General features: G+C 45.9%; 1 protein-coding gene across 7 annotated transcripts in view; it reads right to left on the reverse strand.

Annotated features, from left to right (window-relative positions):
• The window catches only part of mtus1a (microtubule associated tumor suppressor 1a), a 54,416-nt gene that overhangs the window by 7,531 nt on the left and 23,104 nt on the right, over window positions 1-23,781 (reverse strand). For 4 of the 7 annotated variants that reach the window (XM_061252543.1, XM_061252540.1, XM_061252541.1 and 1 more), the window contains 3 exons: window positions 22,121-22,228; window positions 8,996-9,213; window positions 1,801-1,867 (listed from right to left, as the gene is read on the reverse strand). In XM_061252543.1, the coding sequence (XP_061108527.1) occupies window positions 1,801-1,867; window positions 8,996-9,213; window positions 22,121-22,228 (393 nt within the window). Of the gene's footprint in view, window positions 1-1,800; window positions 1,868-3,196; window positions 3,376-8,995; window positions 9,214-16,477; window positions 16,989-22,120; window positions 22,229-23,781 lie in introns of those variants that run through there. The other 3 variants (XM_061252545.1, XM_061252544.1, XM_061252546.1) reach the window with 2 other exon arrangements.

Below are 23,781 nucleotides of genomic sequence, written 5' to 3' on the forward strand. Positions count from 1 at the left end.
TAAAAGCGAGCGTTTTACTGTGGAGGCTGGTTTGGGACAGTCTGAGCGCAGTTAATAAAAACGGCAGCTGTTGGGTTTTTTTTTTTCTTCCCAGGACCAGAGGGCACATGTCACCCTGGGAGCCAGCATTGGAGCTCACTTACAGAGCCCAATGAGTCACATAAATCCACTCTGTGATTCAGTTTGTGATTAAACGCACAGAAACTGTGGTGACAGGGCTCTGTGTGTTTCAGACAAACAACGGAGGAGCGCTGTGCCTCGGGAAACCAAGGAAAAACATCCAGACTGATATTCCGTCTGCGGAATCAGACCGAGCACCTCCACCGCTGGACAGGCATTAAATCCAAGTGGAATGTAAGAGGAACCAGCCTTGGAAGACTCGGTAAACGGTGTAACTATTCCATAAAACTGGATTCACTTTCCTGTGAACCCTAGAAAAGAATCAAGATGGCCAATGTTGGCAAGCTCCTTGCCTGCCGTAACTCGATTTGGCTGATCGCCCCACTCAAGTGAGAAGTCACAAAATGGAGGGTGAGGGGAGTGACAGACTGCCCTGCTGAAGACAGCAGGGAGGATCAGGAGGGAGCTGTGTCAAACACAACAAGCAGGGAGCTGGCATTCCACGGACATGTGTAAGAGGCCAAAGGTCAGAGGCACTCCTGGCCAGAATTAATTACAGATTGAAATAATTGGTCCCGTGGGGAGCTCTTGCAGGGAGTGAGCGCTGTGCACTCTTTGAACTGAGTTCAGTGTGAAGGATGCACGCGCCTTGTGGAATGGCGTAGCAGGTGGCGATGTGGAACACGTAATACCAGCACCGCGATGGCTGTGTGTAGATGCATCGGCCCAGTGTATGGAGAGCACAGCCATTTTCTCTAATTCCACAGCTCTTGTTACTGGCCAGCTCAAAAGAAGCCTGTGACTGCCTCTGGCAACCAGTACTATGACATCACTACAGTGACATCATCAGAACAACTGGCTAGCTCATGCTAGCTACTGTGAAGTGTTAATGGAGCTGACGACCATACATTTCTCATACATATGGATTTTCCGGGCACAGCAGAGTGGTATACAACCCGTGATCACAGTTAAAGCCAGTACCGTGCACCAAAAGCACGAGGGGGGCTTATGGGGGGTCGTTCTTTAATGGTATGAGCGCTAAAAGAATGTGCCACTAAGCTGACAAACTGGGCTTATGGGTAATGAAGTCATGTGGCATGCTTTAGGATGTGCAAGTATCAGGAACACGCCAAAAGACAGGACCCCCCCGCATTGCCACTGACAACATGCTAATTTTAGACACTCAGTCTATTGTCATCTGCCAGTACTAACTGACAAACATGCGAGAAAGCATAGTAGTACAAGGACAGGACCAGTCAGGGCTGGTTCTGCAGGAGTGGCAAGCATGACCAGCTCTATGCTGGGAGGGGTGACTGGCAGCCAGAGACAGCACCACTGGGACTGAGGTCAGCCCCCACAGCTCTCTGGGAAATCTGAAGCCAGAGTAATCTAGGAGAGAGGGCATCTCCCTTCACTGCACTGCAGTGACACACACCCAACCGTAGAGTGGTTTAAAAAAAAAAACCTCTAAAGGGTAATGACAATATTTCTAGAAACAGTGGCACCTCCCTTTATCGCATTACTAAGCTTGTGACTGGCACAAGCTCCCAATTACAACACAGAGCCATCATTGGTTTCCACCCCTTGCGAAACGAACAGCTTTTACACTCTGAGATGGTTTCACAACACTGTAGCAAACACTGGAGTGGTCTGGGGGAAAGTGAAGTCTTGCGTCCTTACCCAGTTCTCCTCGAAGGTTCACCAGCTCCTGAGACAGCTCCTGCTTCTGCTTCAGCGTCTCCTCGTGCTGTTAAAGAAAACGCTGGGTTACGGGTTGGGTCATTTTTAAGAACGCTTAAATGGCATGTTAAATATTTAGCTTTACCAAACATATGGCACCTTTCAGCACACAGTTGTGTGATGAGGGCTGTCAACCAACCACACCTACAGTAAATGTGTGAACCAAAGTGTGTTTGAATTGACTACAAGTGAGCTTTTAAAAATATTTGAAGAGCAGAGAGACAGGCCCTAGAGCTCATCACATACCAATTTTCCCTTTTGAGGATAGAGTGTCAGACACGATGCTGACAAAGCCCTTTTCCTGAATAACAAACACACATATGCATGCTGCCGGTCTAACAGAAATCCTGTTGACTGTTCCGCATCAGGATATCACTGGGTGAGTGACGGCTCAATTCACCCCACGTCCACAGTTCAGTTTGAAGCAGGAAATTGAACAGGGAAGAATAAAAAATGAAAAACATTTTTCAGCGGAATGCAGCACGGCCAGAATGCTGTATTTCAAGCATGAGCAAGCACTGTAAAGCAATAATCTGTATGCTGAGGGCAAGCGACATGACTGTACAAAAAGCCCCTCACCGAATTATACACATCCTTCTTTCACAATACTGCAGCAGCTGAGAATGACAATGCATGTCCAGTCCACCTCAAATAACAGTCATATAATGCTCATGTAAAAGAGTGTACAACCCGAGAGACTGTGTGTGTGTCTGTGTATGTAAGACTGTGTGTATGTGTGTGTCCGTATGTGGCATGTGTGTGCGTGAAAGCGTGTGGTGTGTGTGCGTGTGCACAAGTAAGCGTGCGGTGTGTGTGCGTGAAAGCGTGCGGTGTGTGTGCGTGTGCACAAGTAAGCGTGCGGTGTGTGTGTGCAGCAGGTCTGCAGTTCTCCCGTCAACCTCCCACAGCGACGCAGAGACGATACAAAGCCCCCCCGCGCCCCCCCCAATCCCATCCAGACTCTCCGCGGATCAATACCTGAGCGCAGAACACACATTACTGCAACAGCCCACCTCCCCGACCCCTCTCTGCACCCCCATCCCCCCGAGCAGGACAAAGAGCACGAGGAGCTCCCAGAACCACAGCGGGAGAGAGCACCCCGCAGCCCTGCAGAGAGAGGGAGAGAGAGGGAGAGAGAGAGAGAGAGAGAGAGAGAGAGAGATGGAGAGAGAGAGAGGGACAGAGAGAGAGAGGGACAGAGAGAGAGAGGGAGATAGAGACAGAGAGAGAGAGGGATGTAGAGGTAGAGAGAGAGTGGAAGAGTGGAAGAGAAAGAGAGAAACAGAAAGCGGGCGAGAGACCCAGACAGAGAGAGAGCGACAGAGAGGCTCTTTACCCGTGTCCTGGTGCAGGGAGCCCCCACACACGCCCGGCTGCCCGAGCAGCCCATGGTCCCTCTTCAGCCCGGTGCAGGAACCCACACACACGTGTGCGTGCACACGCACACACACACAGAGGCACGCGCTGGAAACCCCGGAGCGCCCGCCCAGGTGGAGCCTCCACCTCCTCTAAACTGGTCCGTCTGCATCGGAGACAACGCTAAAAAAGCAGCTCCGCTAGACCATACCTCCCACAGCTGCCTCTCTACCGTAAACCTCCTGATACAGGGGCAGCAGAAAACAGAGGCTCCTCTCAACCATACTCCCACAGCTGCTTCTACCGTAAACCTCCTGATACAGGGGCAGCAGAAAACAGAGGCTCCTCTAAACCATACTCCCACAGCTGCCTCTACCGTAAACCTCCTGATACAGGAGCAGCACAAAACACAGACTCCGCTAGACCATACTCCCACAGCTGCATCTCTACCATAATCCGCCAGATATAAGGATAAGGTCTGAGATAAGGGGGCTGTAATTCCACACATTTGCATTCAGTGTGTTCGTTCTCCCCAGCGTCCCTCGATTCACCGCATTTCAAACATTGTCAGCAAAATATTCAGCTACCCACATTGGTAGATAGCTTAAAACCATTTGAACTATGAACTGTAGAGGGAAAACTAGGTCAGAAATTACCCAGCCATAAAGGAAGACCCTTATGAAAAATGAACGAATCCTGTCTGCATACTGAATACACAATAAGTCCTCTTTTCAATGAACAAACATATATCCATCCCGTTTGGTCTGCTTTCATATATTTATTTATTTTTAAATATGTAAACAGGGCCTTTTTGTTATATAGACCAATATAAATGTACAGTAAACAGAGCTTATTATGTCTGTGATGCACACAATTATTTCATGCAAACAGATGTTTCCTACATGAAACCGAAGAGCATAACTATACACAACTGCACAAAAACCCGTTTCCAGAATTAAATAAATTTGATCGAGATCAAATACTGAGCATTAGAGAGAGGAAGAGCGAGAAAGTTGAATCTTATATCGTCATAGTGATGACAATTTCAGCTTGGTCCAGTTAAATGAACAACATGATTAAGGTATTTGTGCTATCGGACTACATTTTCCATGCTATTGAGAACCACCCCTCCTAACTGAACCAATGCTTAATAAGGGCAGCAAGTAAGGTCTGGTGATTTGGGAACTGGGCCTGGAAACTGAGAGGTTTCAAGAGCTCACATACCAGAGGGAGTGTGGTAGATGTACTCATGAGCAAGGCACTTAACCTCAATTGCTTCAGTGACAAGCTGCATGAATGCTAAAATGTCAGCTTTGCAGGACATGATAAATGCCTTTATTAAAACAGACATCAGCAATAGAAACACAGGCATTACCGACTGAGTGTGTATATTAGAGGACACCACCTTTTTAAAATATGTCTTTGTGTTCTGCTACAATTACTGAGTCATCAGCTGCCTTACAGTGCACAACAAAACCCTGCCCCATTTCCCCTCATCGAATGATTTACTGGCAGAGATTCCCATTCGGGAACCCATGTCAACTGAGTATTTACTCCACCCTCTCCCACACAGCACCTTGCTTTCTCAATTTAAACAACAGTCCTTCAGGGAAAAATAAATAAATAGCCAACTGCATTTTGTGATCAACGTGATGGATTTAAATCGCATACTAAATATTCTCAAAATGGCTGCCATATTACGGATCATTGGGCGCAAACAATGTTCCAGCCGTCTGCCCTCACATAAACGTAATTGACGGAACACATTGCTGAGTGCCTATCAGGCCCCAGCATCTTCAGGGCATATAAAGCCATTTCTGACCTACCAGGAGAAATAAGAAATAACAGCACCAGTCCCCCGTCACTGCTGGAATAAGAGCTTTCCCAACACACACACACACACACACACACACAACCCCCCACTCCCCCACTCCCCCACTCCCCCACTCCCCAGAGAACAGGCCAGGCCAGAGTGGAGACTGGTTATCATATGACATGATAGCGCTCTGTAGAGGAAGGCCATTCCTGCTGAGGGTACTCGTGAGGTCAGCGTGTGAGGGGCGGGGACTGGCGGTAAGGGTCATTAATATTGGACGCCTCGTGGGAGACAGAGAGACCTGTAGAGATTCCTCCTCTCACTACACTTACTCCACGGTGATCTGCGCACCACACCTGCACTTTAATTACCCATCCCTCTTGCCAGTTAACGCCAGCCTCATGCTTCATTCCAATGACTTCTGTGTTGTGATGTCTAGAATCTAATAACACGGAACGTGTTCAGGTTTCGGCTTGCCAGGTTCTTTGCGATGCTTAACCTCGCGCATTCTTTAACTCAGATATACCGAGGCAATAATTGTATTACGGAGGCCTAACCCTGGCCCTCAGGTAATGAAATACCTTTTTAAATGTCAAAGGTACATGTGTAAAATTCAGAAACTCCCCATGTCTATCAGGTCGCTACTCCTGTAGCACTGGGAAAGGGCTGAGTACACTCTTTTCTAAACTACAGGCCAATGTCTCTCCTGAAAGATTACAGATATCAGACCTGTCAAAACATCCATTACGCTGACTGTGGCCTGTACTATGTCCCACCAGCCAAGGCTGTGTAGCCATAGCAACGGCCCTGTCCAAATGCTCAACTGTAGATAAGGCAAATATACTGCACAAAAAATGCTTGAATTATTTAAGCAAACTCAGCTTTTTATTATTTCAGATAGAAAGGTGGAAATTTGTTGATGCCAGTTCATCGCTTGAATTTATCTATCGTCCCGTTTTAATTGAGTGTTATTTGATTCCACACGCCGTGCCTTACTGGAGGAATGAGGCGGAGAAGCAGCTGCAGCCACGCGTGGATAACATGACTCCGCCCCTCCCACAGCACGGAACAACTCTCCAGGGACCTAACGGCCAATCGCGGGTCTCCTCCACCCAGCTGCTGGGAAACGGTGCATTATTTAAACCACGCTCTATTTAACCTGTGTGATTCTATTTAAAGACACAGGAGTGGCAGAATCCTAACGACACGGTCTCCCAGAATCCCACCACGCACTACACCCGGCCAGGAACGGGGTCTGTGCGGCGCCAGCCGTCCTGCCGTCTGTCTGATACGGTCAGGAAAAGCATGTCAATACTGCCGATATCTGCGGCTCCAAGCCCCTCCCCCCCCTCCCTGGGGCCTTGGTGAGGCCTATCTACCCATTCACACCATAAACCCAGCTTCACAACCTGTGTGTAACGCACAGGGGTCCTTGTGGGATTCCCGTTTTACAATACACTACAACACCACGTCCTCATAATAAAGACAGATGTACAAGTGTAATGGGAAACTACGAACGGTTTACTTTGTTATGCCTGGCTAAGAACGTGCTCCTCTTCTAACCCTGACAGGTAATTCCCAGTATATGGCTGCTAAGAGGACTAGACGACTGCTTAAATTTGAAAGTTTACGGATCCTAACCTGCGTTTAGGGGTTTAACCGTGAAAATGATGACAGGGCAGGAGAGGACATAGTACTTTGGGGGTAGGAGGTTTTCACAGACTGACTTCCTCTTGGATTTTTTAAATTAACCTCCTTCCAAAGAGCGCTTACCCTCATCTCTGAATACACAGGATAAAACTCAGTTTGCCATATCATTACATATCTAAACGGCCCCATTCCCTAAGGCTGAAAAGCTACCGGTATCAGATTACAATAATGTTACATGAATTGACATTAGCTAATGCAGTTTAACTACTGAGAAGTTAGTCGGTACGGCTTTGTTAATGTATTTGTAAATCATTAATTCATGTTAACGGCTAATGCTAATTTATATCGGAATGAACAATTTATGCGTTTGTTAATGGTTACACAATTACAAGTTTATCCAATGGTTTGCTAATGTATAAGTAGTCATGTAACTAACATGACTACATTAGTTGGCCCTTAATTACTTTAAAGAAACACTAATTTCATGCTTAATTAATGTATGTGTACATAATTAATTCATGTAAAGAGCTACATTAGTATTTAATGCCAATTCATGTTCTTTGTTGTAGTGTGCCCAAGCTACTACCTACTGAGCAAAACAGAACCACCGGGGCACTGCTGAACAGCTAAAGCTACAGTGAATAAACATGAGCTCATGTCCTTAACAGTACTACAAGAGTCGCGGGTTTGCCAGTGTGTTTTTCTTGTCATTTAATCAAGGACACCTCTAAAGTTAGACGGCTAATCTGCCCCGAGTCAGAAAATAGCTCTGTATCAGCTCAACGTCAGCAGACAGAGTAAACTCCTATCGAGCACTGTTTGCGCAAGTGAAAAGGTGGCATTAACACCAGAGTACACACACATATGAAGGGTTAAGAGTGTTTCAACAGAGATTATTAAATATTAAAAGGTCACCACCAAGAACAAGGCAAAGGGATTAACAAACACTTGTGCAAAAAAGAAGTTTGCCCACAATAAAGCAGACATGGTAGAACAGTCACCATTTCCCATATAGAGCAGTAGCTAGCGGAAGAAGCACAAGAGGTTAAACGGAAAACAGGCAGGGAGACGCAGTGATAATGTGGAGGCCTGAGAAGGGGATCAGGAGGACAGAATAACAGACACGCGGCTGACACCCCCACCCAGCCGGCTAATCAGAGCCGTCTGCAGACAGGGCTGGTGTGTTTAATGTCAGCCGTCGTCTCACACACACACACACACACACACACACACCTCTTTACATGTACATACATACCCATCCCTCTTTACACACACACACACACACACACACACACACACACACACACACACACATACCCATCCCTCTTTACACACACACCCTAATTCTCACAGCTGTAATTACATACACACACAGAGAGCTCATTGACACAGTGAGACGTGCTCCAACCCAACAGCTACCACTCTTCCCTCTGCGCACTGGCCAGAGTGACCCCTTCACACGCGCCCAACTGAACACACTCACACGCATATCATCAGAACATTATGGGTGAGGCTGCTCTTTCTCTGTAGACTGAAAATAGCCATGTGGGAGAGCCCTAAGATGGCGGCCATCAGTACTTAAGCACTGAAGACACAGGGGGCAATACGGATTGAGCCTGATTCATAAAACCTTCTGACTCTTAGCAGGTACGGTTCACGCACAGGGACTAGCATAAACCACATCAGATACTCTTTCAGCTCCGAATCAAGCACAAGGCATTCGCAGAATGCACTACCCCTCTGCCAAACGTGATCTCATTTCCTTTCACTGGCCGGCCTCTTCGGCATAAAACACTGATGCTGTTGTAGCAACATCACAACAAAATGGAGGCAGGGAAGGAGAGGACAAGAGGGAGGGGTGCTCTGATACAATGTCTCCCTCACAGAGCTGATTGCGGGACCTCCCGCCTGCTCCTTCCTGGAGACCAAACATTTGGAGGAGGGAACATAACCAAAACAAACCTACCCCGCTGTTACACCTCCCCCACCCCCCATGACACCTGTGAACAGCAGATGCTGAACACGCCCGGGCGTACTGAACATGCCTGTGCTTCAGCAAACATGTCTCATTACCGCTTAACATAGCAAATACATGTTCAAAACAACGAGTTCATAACCCTGAACACCCCAAAATATTCATCTCAACGGCATCACACCCTGTTCAACTCGGCACAAACCTCTACCCTCAATCAAAACACTGAATCACAGACAAGCTCATACCAACTATTCTTATTTTTAATATTAATCTAAAATTCTTGCTTTTTAAGAACGCGTACTTTAGAAAGTGACCAGGAGAGCCAGGAGCGGTCCTACCTCAGTGACGACATGCTGGATCACCACGGCGACGGCCTCGAAGCGGCGGTTCCCGGAGACCAGGAGCCTCTTCAGCTGCTGGATGTACTTGTTGTTGCTCTCGCAGCGCGCGCGGTAGCGCTCCGTGCCCGGGGCTTTGGGCTCCGTGGGCAGCAGGTCAGGCTGGCCGGGCGTCTGCGTCTGCGTCCGGGGGCTTGCCCGCGGCCGGTTCTTGTCCACTGCGAGAGAAGAGCAATTTAGCATCGAGACCACGTTCAGCATCCTTCTCCCACTCCACCCCCCCCAGCACAGACCACACTGAGCCTGGTTCCTGGGTCTGAGACCTAGCGTTCCGGGGTAATGCAAGCACGCTCCAGAGAAATGCTAACGTGCTCCGGGGAAATGCAAGCACGCTCCAGAGAAATGCTAACGTGCTCCGGGGAAATGCTAACGTGCTCCGGGGAAATGCTAACGTGCTCCGGGGAAATGCTAAAGTGCTCCAGGGAAATGCTAACACACGGGTGCTGGCTCCTGCACTGGCCCAGGGTTTCTCATAAAGACGCAGCGCTGCAAAGTCTAGAGCTCACTTAGGCGCATTACAGTGAGTCACAGAGCCATTAGGAGCAGTATAACTGGAGCGGATTCGCCTCCCCACACAAAATGGCGCCCCAGAATGAGATTAGACCCATCTCCACTCTCCACACCAGAGCCCTGCTCTCTGCGGACGGCACCGTCATTAAGGACCTTATTTTAGCAGCGCCCTGCCACAGACGTTTTGATTTACATCGGCTTTACAAATATAACACCAGGGGCATAATAATGGGACAGCATGCACTAATGAGAAACCACATCAGCACAACAGCGCCCCATTGGCAGGGGAGGGGCCACGGACCGCTCTGATAGGTCATCCAGCCGTCTAAAAAGAAACACGACGACAAGCGATTTATTGCAGCGCTTCAGTGTATGATGCCCAAGCCCTGGCCCAGGCATGTTGTGGGTACTGCTTGTTCCAGACTCAGTAACCCTCCATAAACCAACAGCGAGAGAAACCCAACCCAAGGCATCGCTAAGATTCCACATTAATGAGTGATATTACTGCCAGTCCCCCTTAGGTAGCAGCCATTCACATTACACTCATAATTGGACTTGGTTTAGACAGATATCTGGTGATCTTTTTGAAAATGGAAAACCGGTGGGGGAAGGATGTTTAAAAAAATGTTCAAACCCTCCACGTCAGGCTTCTTAATCTCTGTCTGGCAGCGGACACCTTCTGCAGCTAATTCTGTGGTTATGCTCTCTGGCACTGACATTTAAGAGATGCTTAATGTTGCTTCAGATACTGTACACTAGAGGAGAGAGGAACGTGCTCGTCCGTCATAAATAACTGCGTGTGAGTCACCCGACCGGAGCCACCTACACAACCTCGGGAAATGTCAAAACTTGAGTGATTACGTGTATGCCACTGCTTGTGTGTACACTCCACATGAGCACACTTCTCGTTGTGTGTACTTTCCTGCTGTGCACACCCTGGGTTACGTGCACACTAGTGAGTGCACGGACCCGCTTGCGAGCACACTCGCGGTTGTGTGCACAGTCGCGGTTATGTGCACACTCTTGGTTATGAACGCTCAGGAGCCTGTAGACAGGAGCGCAGGTCTGAAACACCGCGTCTGAAGAAGTGCGATGTGGAAAGGCACGCCAGCGCGGCATCAGAGGGCCAGAAGGGTCACGCCTCCCCCGGCGAGAGCTCTGAGCAAGAGCCAATGGGAAACTCCGCCCTCCGTCGCTCAGGAAACAAGGAGTCTCCTTTCACAACAGTGAGAACAGAAACGGCCACGACCGAGAGAATATAAATAGCCCTTATGCAAAGATCCCAAACTTCGTCGTTTGAAGTTAAATTCATTAGCTTAAGACGAAGCCAAGAAATACAACTTCCCGAAATTGGGAAGAATCCTCTGAGGGACGAGAGGGGTATTTATCAGCAGGACGGGTGAATACGGACCCTCTGACCAGAGCAGATGTACTGCGGCCCCCTGTGTGTGACACTAAAGGAGAGATGGAAAATTCCAGCACACAGATGTTAAGGCCTCAGCACTGATGCCCTGTGTGCAGGCACTGAAAGGTTAGCACAGAGGGAGAACAGCGTGTGCGCCAAGTGCTGCCTTAATCCCAGGACACTCCCGTTCAGACACCATTCAGACGAAACATCACGTTTAACACTGGGGAAATCTGGCTCCTCAAAGACTCGCTAATGCATTTCATCACTTAAATGAGAGAGAAGTGCAAATATCAGCTCTTATTATTAATGAAGCTCTAATTGTAAGTATGTGCGGTATCGACAAAACTAAACTAAAGCCATTAACTATGAGCCACACAGTTATAGGGTACATACAGGATTTCTTACTACATGGAAGGACATTACATTGATTGGTTGCATAAAACAATCTAAATTATATTTATTTGGGTTGAAGGAGGAGGGGAGTAAATCCAGTAAAACACAATACTATCAACAGTTCTAACAATATTAAGATGAGAACACTTATACATCAGGGTAAGCACACTTTCTATACTTGTACATTTAAAAGAGAAACCTGAAAAATTCCATGGGAGAAAGCTACAAAATGACGGATAAGCCCCAAAAAAGTCCAATAATCAGGTCAAATGTCAACCATCAGTGGGACCGTTTCACATGAAACCCTTCAGACCCAACGGAAGCTTTTAGCACGAGTTTCTCTCTCTACGTGTATTCTGCTGGATGTTTTGAGGAGAGACTTGTTGGCTACAGCTCCGCCTGCTGGTGGAAATCAGCACTTACGAGCCTGCTCCTGGAACAGCAGCGTTTCTAACACAATGCTGCAGCCCTGAGCCCGCTGGAGTCATTACCTCCCAGCGCAGAGTTAGTGTTACAGCGAGCCGTCACTGCGGTGCCACAGGTCTGACACAGCACTCTCCACCGCCTCACCCTGCACATTACCAAGAGCAAGAGCTTTGCTTTCTGCCACTATGCTACTGCATTTACTAGATCAAACGTTTCTAGTCATGGTGTATGATCTGTCAAGGCAAATACAGAGCACGTGTATATATGTGAAAGAGAACATCGAGTACTCTCCGTTTTTCCGCCTTTTCATTGCGTCTCATTTTTGATGAACTATGTTTGGTTTCCTTTACGTCGGTTGTGTTTTTGCTTATTTTGTTACTCTATCTGCCATTGTTAGGTCTCTCAACGTTTTTGTATTATGAATTTAATAATCATTTAAATAAACTCACTAAATTCTCCATCGAGCAAATTTATCTTTTCTCCCCCCGTACAGATGAGAATCTGAAGCTTTTGCGTTACCATGGCAACCAAACACGAACATCTATATAAAAAAATAAGGGTAATGAGGAAAATTACCACTCAGTATGGGTTGATTGAAATGTTAAGCGTTATAACCATCAAAGCAAGGCCAGTCTGTATTTAGATGGGCAGTTGTTTGCTGGGGTCTGTATGTCTGTGAAACATGACATGCAATCACAATGCGTGTAAACTCAATCCGCGTATCACCTTGCACTGTACAATGGAGCGAGCACCAGAAATCAATGCAGTCTACAGACGGATCAAATATGTACAGGCATTACTGCACAGACCATCAATTTTAATCGCATTATGGTAATCCCCTTTCTATGGAGGAATGCGTAATTATAGGAACAGATTTAGTCTTGCAAGTGGTGCAAAGGTGGCCTCCACCCAATCTCAGCAAACAAGTGGGGTCCCACGTACGAGCAGTGGCCAATATCACAGATGGGCCCGACTTGAGGATAAGAAATGTGCCAACATTGATGCAATTAATATCAGCAAACGGCAAATTTAAGAATGGCAGAAACTGCGTGCTCCACACAAGTCATTGTACCTCAACGACCTTTAGAAAACAAAGGCTGGAATCTTTCTGAATTCACGCAAGCTTACTCACAGTACACAAAATGCCAGATGTCAAAGACAACTACTGTTCTCCCTTCTTAATTACATTAATAACCAAAAATGCAATATTCACTTATAAAGACTCAAACATGAACATTTGGTTCACGTTTGCGGCTTGCTTAATTTTCTCCATGAGGGTTTGTGTAGGCAATATGTGAAAAACAGGTTTGCGCAATCATCGGATTAACGGAAACCTATAGAGAATTACTCGTACTTCAGAGGGAGGTTTCCCTGGAAAAGCTCATGTGATGCAGATTGGGACAGGCTGTGCCCATGTGACCATTTACCTGAGAGGATGAACATTAATAATTCACACCTTGCTCATCATTTGCAAGTGAATTATTGAGGGGCAAAAACAGTTATTTGCAAACACATTCCCCATCACATCTGTAATGGTTAAAACAAAAAAATGGGAAACGCTGAATCACCCATAATGAGAAAAATATGCAATTACATAGAAAAGACGCACAAAGGGTATGAAAGATGGCTTGGATCAGACATTGGCTGTTCATAACTGACATTTCCCTCAGTCTTACAAGAGTCGAAAGTTCAGCCATTTGCATTCATCCTCAGATGAAAGATGAACTTTAGTGGTTAAGTTCCCCCGGGCTCATGAATTCACAATAGCTGGGCCCACACTGGTACCACCAGGGCCAGATGGTGGACAGATGCTTCACAATGACGCGCTTGTCACTTACAAATGTCTATACAGGCTAGTCCCACTGACACACCCAATTCCCATCATAACAGACTGAACATACTTATTGCACCTAAGAATTGTGGGTTTCCAATTAGTTCATAGCTAACAAACATCTCATTTAAAAGCTGTAGAATAGTGGCCACAATAATAATCTGATTAATACAATTCATGACGAGCCCTTTGGCAAAAAGCGTACAGGTGAACAAGAGTAGATTATTGCCATATGATACTAGTCATATGGAGATAAATTAGATTATCCACTGGTATTACAGTACACAAATGGTTCTTCTGGTTAAACGACATTCATCATGAGGCAGTTATTCTGCACACTGGTACCACCCGGCCCAGGCTCTCAGGGACAGATGGTGCATCGGTCCCTCACAATGACGTGTTTGTCACTGTGCGCCATAACACGGGGCCAGAGGAGGAGGCTCAGCCAGTCAGATTAACGTTACCCGTTACCATGGTAATCCACAGAGGAAGCTGCCATTAATTCAACATCAGGCCTTGGTAACACGCACTTCACTCATTTGACCTGTTTTTTTTCCATTACGTCTTTTTTCAACGGTACAGGAAATGAGGAAGGTTGCCTGCCCCCACCCTCATCCTCAAACAATACATAATTCCCTATGAAAACAAAGAAACATTTCAAAGCACATTTTGTAGACATAGTGCCAAGGTGCAGAAAAATGTACAGCAAACGTGCGTTGTGTCAGGTTTCATAGAAGAGAGCTCAAATGAAATCCTGCAGTTCTAAAACAGTAAATTGAGAATATTTGGCTTAGATGGACTGATTCATTCATATATGAATACAGCTAGTCTTCAGTGGGAATATATTCAAACCATTACCTATTCCCTACAATTCTCAAAGTATCACTTCATAAAACATTGAAATGGCCACACCAACAAACCCCATGTACCATTTCCATGGTATGCTATGGATGATTGACTCCGAGAGATCAGATTACACCAACACCAGCAACCAAAGCACAACATACGAGGGTAAATCAGCTATCCGATTCCACCACGATCCTGTGCACGGTCACGTCTGACAGGCCCTAACCGTAGACACACAGCCTCTCTGAGGGGCGGGGAATGAGACCCCCAGGGTCAGGGCTGGATGGATATGACACAGCCTCTCTGAGGGGCGGGGAATGAGACCCCCAGGGTCAGGGCAGGAAGGATGCATGCGCTCCCTGACCCTCAATATAGCACCCGCCGGACGTCACAAACAATACATCTCCCAGCGCACCTCCAGTACTGGAACAACTTCAAGGCTGCTGCCACCATTTCCCCATGATAACAAGAAACATTACTAACAGCCCTGGTCCAAGTAGTATTTATTGTTTTTAGAAGTAATGACTCGCGCATTACACTTAAAAAAAAAACAACAACTCACATCTAAGAAAAATGCAGCACCACAGCAAGCATCTTGTCTGGTACTTAATGCGATTGATCTGGAAGCCTTCATTTTTCTTTCAAGATATGACAAAGAATTATTTCGCGGAAATACTCGGTGTGAAATGAACGTCTCGTATTCTAGCCTCATGAAAAAATTACATGTTACAACAGAGGTGACCGATAGACCTGAAGTTCAAATAATAATCAAGGACAGATCAAACTCAATGTTTTCTGGTTTGCTTTGGCAATTTCAACTAGCAAACCGCAAACCATGGGCCACGCTTGGCAAACAAACTTTTTGCAAGTATTAAACCTTTCTATCTAGAACCCAACTAAGTAACAACATCGACAGAAAACACGGACAAATGTAAGGTGGTGGTTATTGAGCATTTTAATTGCCAGCCAATGAACATGCCTCTTCCTAATTTAATCTGATGCTTAAATTACAAATGTCTATACAGGCCAGCTCCACTGACACACCTAATTCCCATCATAACAGACTGAAAACATTTACGCCTAATATTTGTGGGTTTCAGATTACATCATAGCTAACTGAAATCTTTCTGCTCTTCAGCAAAAAGGTGTACAGGTGAACAGTAAATTATCTCCATGTGATATTCCTGTCAACAAGAAAGTCAAATTCCAATTCAGCCTGCTTTAACACTCGTTCCAAATAATACATTATAATACCATTATTCCAATTGTATTTCAGTACACAAATGGTTATTCTGGTTAAATAACATTCATAATCAGCCAGTTATTCTGCAACATTTATTAAATTAACATTTAACCTTTTACCTCAAACCCAAATGTTCCTCTAAACCTAGAGTTTGGATTAAAGTGCTACAGTGAGATGAAGTACCACCATGCTCGTAATGGAGTTCAAGGCAAGCTGTGTTCTTCTCCATCTTACGGTCTAAAAATAACTAGCCACAGGAAAGCATTTGTAAAAACAGCCCTTGATGCAGATAAAGGTCTGTGGGAATTTTCCTGTCAGAACGATGCTCTCACAAGAGTGAGCATCCTTGCCTCAACCCAGCGACTAACGCCTGACTAACCTACATTTCACACTCTGAGCAGGAAAGTAGGTTTCTAGAGCTTTAAGATGGAGTACAAACATGGTAAACAGCTACACCAGGCAGACGGGAGAGAGCGAGGAGGGAAAAAAAAAAACAAAGAAAAGAAAAAAAAACATACAATTACATTTCTGGGGGAAATTTAATGTTCTGTCAGGTACAATATAATCTTCACCTAATTTAAAAAAAATTCAATTCCAATTTTACGATATGCAAATGAGCCTTCCACGCAAGGACTCGGCGTGTCTGTCGAAGGGCGATGAGAAACCGCTCAAGGTTTAACCACACGGATTTCAGACCCTTACCAACGGTGATGAACACTAACAGCACAGAGAGGGTGAAATCAGACGGGTATTCTCCAGACTGACCTGCGTGGAACACCACCGTACTCTTCTTGCATCCCGACAGCAGCTGAAGATTCCGGAGCAAGCCCTTCGCCGTCAGCCTCACGTGGATGTTGGACAGCGAGAATTTCGGGGACCATAACATTTCGGAAACGCTTTAGCAACTGGGACGCCGCCCCCCCCCTACACCACCCGATGCTCACCTCAACCGTAAAACTCAAAAAGGCGCCTTCCTGGACAGCTACCGCATGCCAAGAGCAACGTGGTACCAGCCGGCTCGGAATCCAATGAGGGAACAGCGAGAGCGAGAAAATGAACAGCGGTTCGTGACAAAAACAACGCTCCCCCTCCCCTACCCTCCGCTTCACCCTGGCAGCTCTCCTCCGCGGTGGTGAAAATGTGCGGCTGTCGTTCGAGGGGGACTTCTCGGGCGGGACGGGTCTGGACAGATGTTCCAGGGGGGTGGAGGCTAATCCGAACGGTCGACGCGGCTGTACGGACACTCACACACCCAGACAAAGCTCCACAGCATCTCTGAGCCCACGGCACACTGAGGGGGATGCAGGAGAGAGGGAGGGGGGTGGGGCAGCGAGAGGAGACCGGGGGGGGGGGGGGCGGGGCCTGTCGCTAGGACCGCTCGCTCGCTCTACATCTCTGCGAGGGAGGGAGGGAGGGAGGGAGAGAGAGAGAGGCAGCGGCGGTTCATGACAAGGTTATCTCTGATAATACGGAGCGAAAGGCAGCCATAACACACCTACTGCTGTGCCACGGATCACATTGTTCCCCCCAGAACAGATGTTGTGTCCTCTCATCAGTTCAGAGAAAGGCTCTGGAGCGGAGGGGTGAATTAAAGCACATGAATGCCTTTGAGGAAGAGAGAAAAAGAGAGGGAGGAGGGAGACGGGTGCTGAATATTTATGAGCGACGTGGTTTCACAAAATGGCTTGCGTGAGACGGATCCGAATGAACCAACGGTCGCGTGCAGGAGGGGGTGCAGAATGTTAGATGCACTGCTCTCGGTGAAGAAGGCAGAATGGCGCCGAAGTTGAGAGAAAGGCGACCCAAAGCCGCGGTCACGCTCCCGCCATACGGAGGCCTAGCACACAGGCCGCGCTAACGTGGCTAACAGGAACAGCCAGTCATTTACCATCCCCTCTCTTATTACCCTCATATGTAGCAGTACAGCAATGCTATATCCACTTATTCACGGTCCTGTATTGATATGTACTGCTGAAATAAAAACACAGAATACAAAGTAGAATTTGACGAATTAATATTTTAGTGTTTTGCTGAAAATGCTCACACCCTACACACTACACACACACGCCTGGTAAGAGAAATCACAGAACGAGGTCCCTATGAACCTTGACATCAATGCCTAAAAAAATAAAATAAATAAAAAAAAGTCTCTCCTGGATCCTCTGTGGCTGAGTCCAGAATGCAGAGAGACTACAGACCGCCTCCATGAGCCACAGCCATGACACCAGCAGGCTGCTGGAAACCTCCGCCCCCTGGGACATAATTATGTCTTTGGCGCAATTATGTCCACAGGAAGCACATGTGGAGAAGTCTGGGCTGTGAAACTTTGTGCGTCGGGAAGTCCCAGGCGAGGGACCCAATCGCAGGGAGTGCTTTTAAAATAGCCATTCTAAAAGAGAAACGCCAAAGTGTGCAGAATTCAGCTGGGCTGGAGAGTCTGACAGCCTCGGACAGAAAGCAACCCCCTCTTTAGAGCAACAGCACATATGCCAGCCCCATCATGAAGCATTTACAGAAAAAAGTGAAAAACAATCATGAAACGGAGGATTTATTTTTTTAGAAATTGACGTTTTAGATCAAATTGAAGGATTTAGACGATGATAAAATAATTAAGCTACACTGTGTGCAGACACTGATATCCAAAGTATCAGGCTATTAAGAGAAATAATCATGTACACTGCTGATAGCAGGCTGGCTAGAAAAGCTCAGGATAAAATGAACTATGAATGGGTTCGTCACCATTTGTGTTTAAATTCGCACACTGGCTAAAGAGTGCAGATTATGAGATGTGAAGAAGATGCCTGAAGAGAATTACCCTGATGAACAGTGAGGAGATTGGAGCATGACTGTTTTCACCCGTATACCAGTGTTTAGCATTGATTTCATGAGCCGGGCTAATTAGGACTGCCACCAGCCAATGGAAAATGAGTACTCAAGCACCAACCAATGAAAAATGACCAATCAACAGCTATGTCCTAGTAACTGCTTCCCACAAAGCACTGAGAGTGCTGTGAATAAGCCCAGCGGTGACAGAGAGACACAGGCACCAGAGCAGAAAACGAAGAGCGTTAGTGAGATTGATCTTTGTGACAAACAGGAATCCTCCTGAGCGAACATGAATGCAACGTGTCAAAGTAAATAAGATCCTAAGATCCAGCAATTCACTTCACAAGTGCCTGTTCTTAAATCACAAGAACTATACACTCAGTATCACTGTTAGGCAGACCTGTACACCAGATTGATAATGGAAACATTTAAATCAGCCAATAATGTGGCAGTAACTAAATTCATGAAAGCATGCAGATGGGATTTTCACACACAACAATCTCTAGAGTTGAAGAATGCCAGAGAATGGTGCGAAAAACAAAACGCATCCAGTGAACAGCAGTTCTGCAGGCAGAAACACCTTGTTAATGAGAGGTCAGAGGAGACTGACCCTAACCCTAACTTTGGATAGAGAGGTCAGACTGGTCAAAGCTGACAGGAGGTGACAGTAATGCAAATACCAACATTACAACAGCGGTATGCAGAAGAGCATCTCAACACACAATGCGTCAAACCTAGGATAGGCGACAGCAGCAGAAGACCAATAAGTCTAAGGAATACCCAATCAAGTCCTCACTGAGTGTAATTTCCGCTATACTGAAACCTAAAATACAAGGGACATAAAAATAAAAATAAAAATATATATATATATTTTCACTGAAACAGTTGTCATCCAAGACAAAATTTTTTTTTTTTTTTTTTTTGCTGAGTCTCAGGAGGATATTAATTTATCCATTATAAATCCATTAAACTACCTACAAATGCTGGGTGATTATGCATGTCCCAGACATATTTTCTGTGCTTTAGGATTAGAGTGTAAGCTTGGGGAAAAATGGAAGTTGAATAATGTGGCATAAATAGAACTGCACTAAAAGTATAACAAATGGCTGTTTACCAAGGTGCCCTGACGATTCTGTCCAAACAGCCAAGTGAAAATAACATGCCATTTCAGCTGAATGACAGTAGGCCCTTTCTGCAGTCCTCCTGGGTTTAAGCGCACTCCTTGGTTCAGCTCTTTTCAAGCATTCAGGAAAAGTGCTTTAACGGCAGGGGGTGTGTACAGCTACACACATTGGCCAATGAGAACATCCGCCCCCCGCTGGTCGCATCCGGTACAGCCCAACCAAATCACAAAAGCTTTGATCATGGTATTCCTCTCCAAATGAATGTCTTCAATGCTTTACGTACATTAGCATGAAGGCAGGAACATAAAATGCCAAAGCGGAGACCACTTCCACTTGTAAAAAGCATGTTTGCATGCACAGCAATTTAGCTAGTTCCACAACACTAATAGACCAGGAGAGTGCATTTTGCACTAGCTCTCAAAATTAAATATTCAAATGCACATATGAAATCCATTAGTACCACTACTTGTGTATGTCTATTGCAGTGGCCTAAACACCAATAGTTAATGTCAAATACACTCGACTCGATATACAGTGTGTGATAGTGTGTTTTCAAAATAATTGACCATATAATTTCTCACATTTTTTACATTTTCCCGCTGAAGTACTATGTGGAGCAAGATGAGAAATAGCAGACTCCAAAAGCACTCATTAATATCTCAAAGATACAGACCAAATTCCATTACCAATGACCTCAAAAGGGAACCATCTACACTTTTAAAAAGATTAAACGGATCACTCAAGCTTCATCTTAGTGATTTGTGCCAAGAGTTTTTTATCCGTATACAAGTAGTGAGATTATTCCAGATTACTCACTACGAGAGCAGATTACTCAACAAGATACCTTAATATTAAAGCATGATTTACCCTCCAAGCACAGAAGCATAAAAAAGAGGTCAATTACTCTCCATGTAAGCCTTACAATAGACCAAGTAGTGCTACAATAGGCCAATTAGAAATGACGTGTTTTGCCGGGAGCAGTTCCATTTCACAACGTGCATCTGTAGGAGTGCTGCGGTATCACGTTCCACTGACGGTAGCAGTGTGAACCCAATCCATAACTCGCAGCAATGACTGATGAAAGCGTTATAAGAGGGAATATGTACCCGATCCACAGCTCACAGTAATGACTGAAAAGAGGGAATATGTAACCCATAGCTCACAGTGATGACTGATAAACTGGTATAAGAGGGAAGACTGAAAGCCCCTCGGGCTGCAGTCGTACTCCAGTGGGGCTGCAGTGGGGCTGCAGTCGTACTCCAGTGGGGCTGCAGTGAGCGGCGTCCCTGTCGAGGCAGTGAGAAACAGCCCTGGCCACTGCGGCAGGCTCACAGCGCTGAGGGGGCGTTTCTGGGCAGACCACACCGCGTAACCGCCATGAGCCGGGCTCAGAGAGCACAGGGTGTACAGCCCCGCCCACACTGCGCCTCAGCACTACAGGCGCTGACAGATGCGGGCAGTATGCTGCACTCCCTCACACACCGTGGAATCCGTGTGATACCATGCCCATCGATCACCGACATCACCTCCATTTCCCCTGTGTCTATGACCACCGAGAGCACACACTCGAATCAATCACCTGCGACATTTTGTCATTTACATAACATTACATTACATTATTGGCATTTGGCAGACGCTCTTCTCCACGGCGACGTACAACAAAGTGCATACCCATAACCAGGGCTAAGTGTGCTGAAAGACGCTAGAGGGAAGTACAATTTCAATTGCTACCCGTACAACAAAGATAAGGACCAGGGCCTATTTTATTATTATTATTTTTAAAATCAACAAATAAACAAACAACAAAGCAAAAGTGACCAAACTTAACTATCCAAATACTGCTTACCTAGCCAACTAAAAATACCGAAACACTACGTAAATCACAAAGACAACAATTAAGGTTCACAGGCAGGTAGGGAGGGATGGGGAATTTACACGTAGAAAATCCAGGTCCAGAAAGTAAAAGTCCTCACCAGTATTTTGCTACAATCACCATCATTTTCTAATTAGCATAGTTCTTCAGCTAGGCGGCAGAACTAATTAGTAAAATCAGCTGGATGAGTTAATGGGTGGAAGAAGCACATGGCAGGACTTTTTTCTGGACGTCTGGACATTCCACCTCTGGTCATTCACGTCAGTTTCAGCATGAGGAAGGCAATAGAAGGAAGCAAAATGTCTGCCCTCCACTGACAGTTGTAATTGAGGGCAGACGGCTCATCCAGGGCCTGCTTTGTTTACAGGGAGGAAGAGGCTCGAGTGAACGCCGGCCAGAGGATAAAACGGCACCAAGGAACTAAACCAGCCGGGTGGCATTATGGTCAGACAGCCATTACACTGCAGAACCCGAGCTTGACTCAGTAAGGAAGACCTCTGAAAACTGGAGAAGATCCACATCGCAAACCACAATCAAATAAACATGTTCACTTCCTGTATGCGCACTCAGACTTGCGTACGGTACCTTGGGGAGCCGTGGATGGGCGCTGGAACCTTCCAGAACCGGACCTCTGCAGCGGGTTTGCTGCAGTCTTTGGGGGAGCCTGACCCGGGAAAGCTGCATTCTTGAGTCCTGGCACCACAAACGGAAAGAGGAGAGATTCCATGTTTTGGGATGGCAGTCTATTCCCAGCGAGGGGACAATGTCGCGTACCAAAACACCACTGTTTACTGGAGCAAGGGGAGCTTAGCTTGCTTAAACTCAGATCGCACCATCTGAATGCTATACAGGTTAGGCAGAGGGGGTAAAAGATGTTGACAGATACAAAGGCCATTTGATCAGCCTGCACTGAGTGACCAATCAGGGTGAGGGGTGGGTTTAATTTAATCAACGTCAATGTGTAAAGGCAAACCCAAGAAGGACCTGATCAAATTTTATTTCATTATCCACCAAAGAATAGCCATTTAACACTTAGGCTGTTAGGGTGCATTTATGGCTGGAGCCAAACCACATTAATGTTTCTCAGTGAGAAATCATTGTCATTCAATAGCTGGTTATTAATTTGTAGTTTCAATGTAACAGACAAAGTGACAGCAGGCCTATAATATTGGTATCACTCTATCAATCGATTAAAATAAGATTAAAACAGCAAAATGCAAAGTTGTCAATAGAACACCCATATTCTGCAAATTCTATAAAAAATGACATTAAGAAATAAGAGTAAGAGACATGTAAAAATGAACACAGTAGATGTGGAATATCACCGTAGATGTGGAATATCAAGGCAAAACAAGCCAAAGTTGTACGACCGGAGACCTGTGACATACGTGATTAACTGTAATGCGTGAGCAAGCAGGACTACATTCCACGCCGCTCTGTTTGGGTTCAGGTGCCAGAAGCAGCGGCATTAACAGTGCCGGGCTAAATGTTTAGCTAAGCAGAGAGTTGTGCTTCATTTGAAAATATTCCTATAGCCAGTCTTCCTCCTTCCTCCTTCCTCCCTCCACCCCCCTCCCCCTCCCCACACAAACCCTACACACGCCACCACTACAGAGTGTGGACAGGGTTATTTATATTTCCAAAGGCTCTCGTTTTCCTTTATTACTCTGTCTGTTCTTTGTTTCCAGTTAGCGGCGCCACAAGCGCTATACTTAAAAGGACGTCCACAGGCAAACAACTAATGTCAATGTTGATACTAAACCTCTGTGCACAAAGAACGTGTACAACTGATAAAAACTAGAATCGCAGTGAACTCCGATTTGGCACCACATTACGCCACACATTTGCATAATATTTACGGCAGCAAAAGACAAATGGGGCCCTCGATCATCGTTTTTAATAAACAAACATGCCATATGAGGCCAAGTGCGTGGCTCACTCCAAAACAAATGGCATTGGAGTGTTTGGAGACCAGAAAACATTCAATTCCAACCACAATGCTGTAATTAAGCAGGATTGTACAGCCATCGGATACTATGCTACAGAATAAACAGTGCATGTTAAATGGATTCACATATGCTGTACTGGGATACTGTACACACAGGAAAAATCAGACACAGCCATAACTCTAAAGCCTTATTAAACATTGTGCAAACAAACAAATGTTTATATATTTGAAATTATTTTTTGGACGAGCAAACACTGTTGGGGACCATTTAGCCTAGTTTCAATCTCCACTCAACAAT

Source organism: Conger conger, chromosome 8 (assembly GCF_963514075.1).
Source record: "Conger conger chromosome 8, fConCon1.1, whole genome shotgun sequence".
Classification (NCBI taxonomy): Eukaryota; Metazoa; Chordata; class Actinopteri; order Anguilliformes; family Congridae; genus Conger; species Conger conger.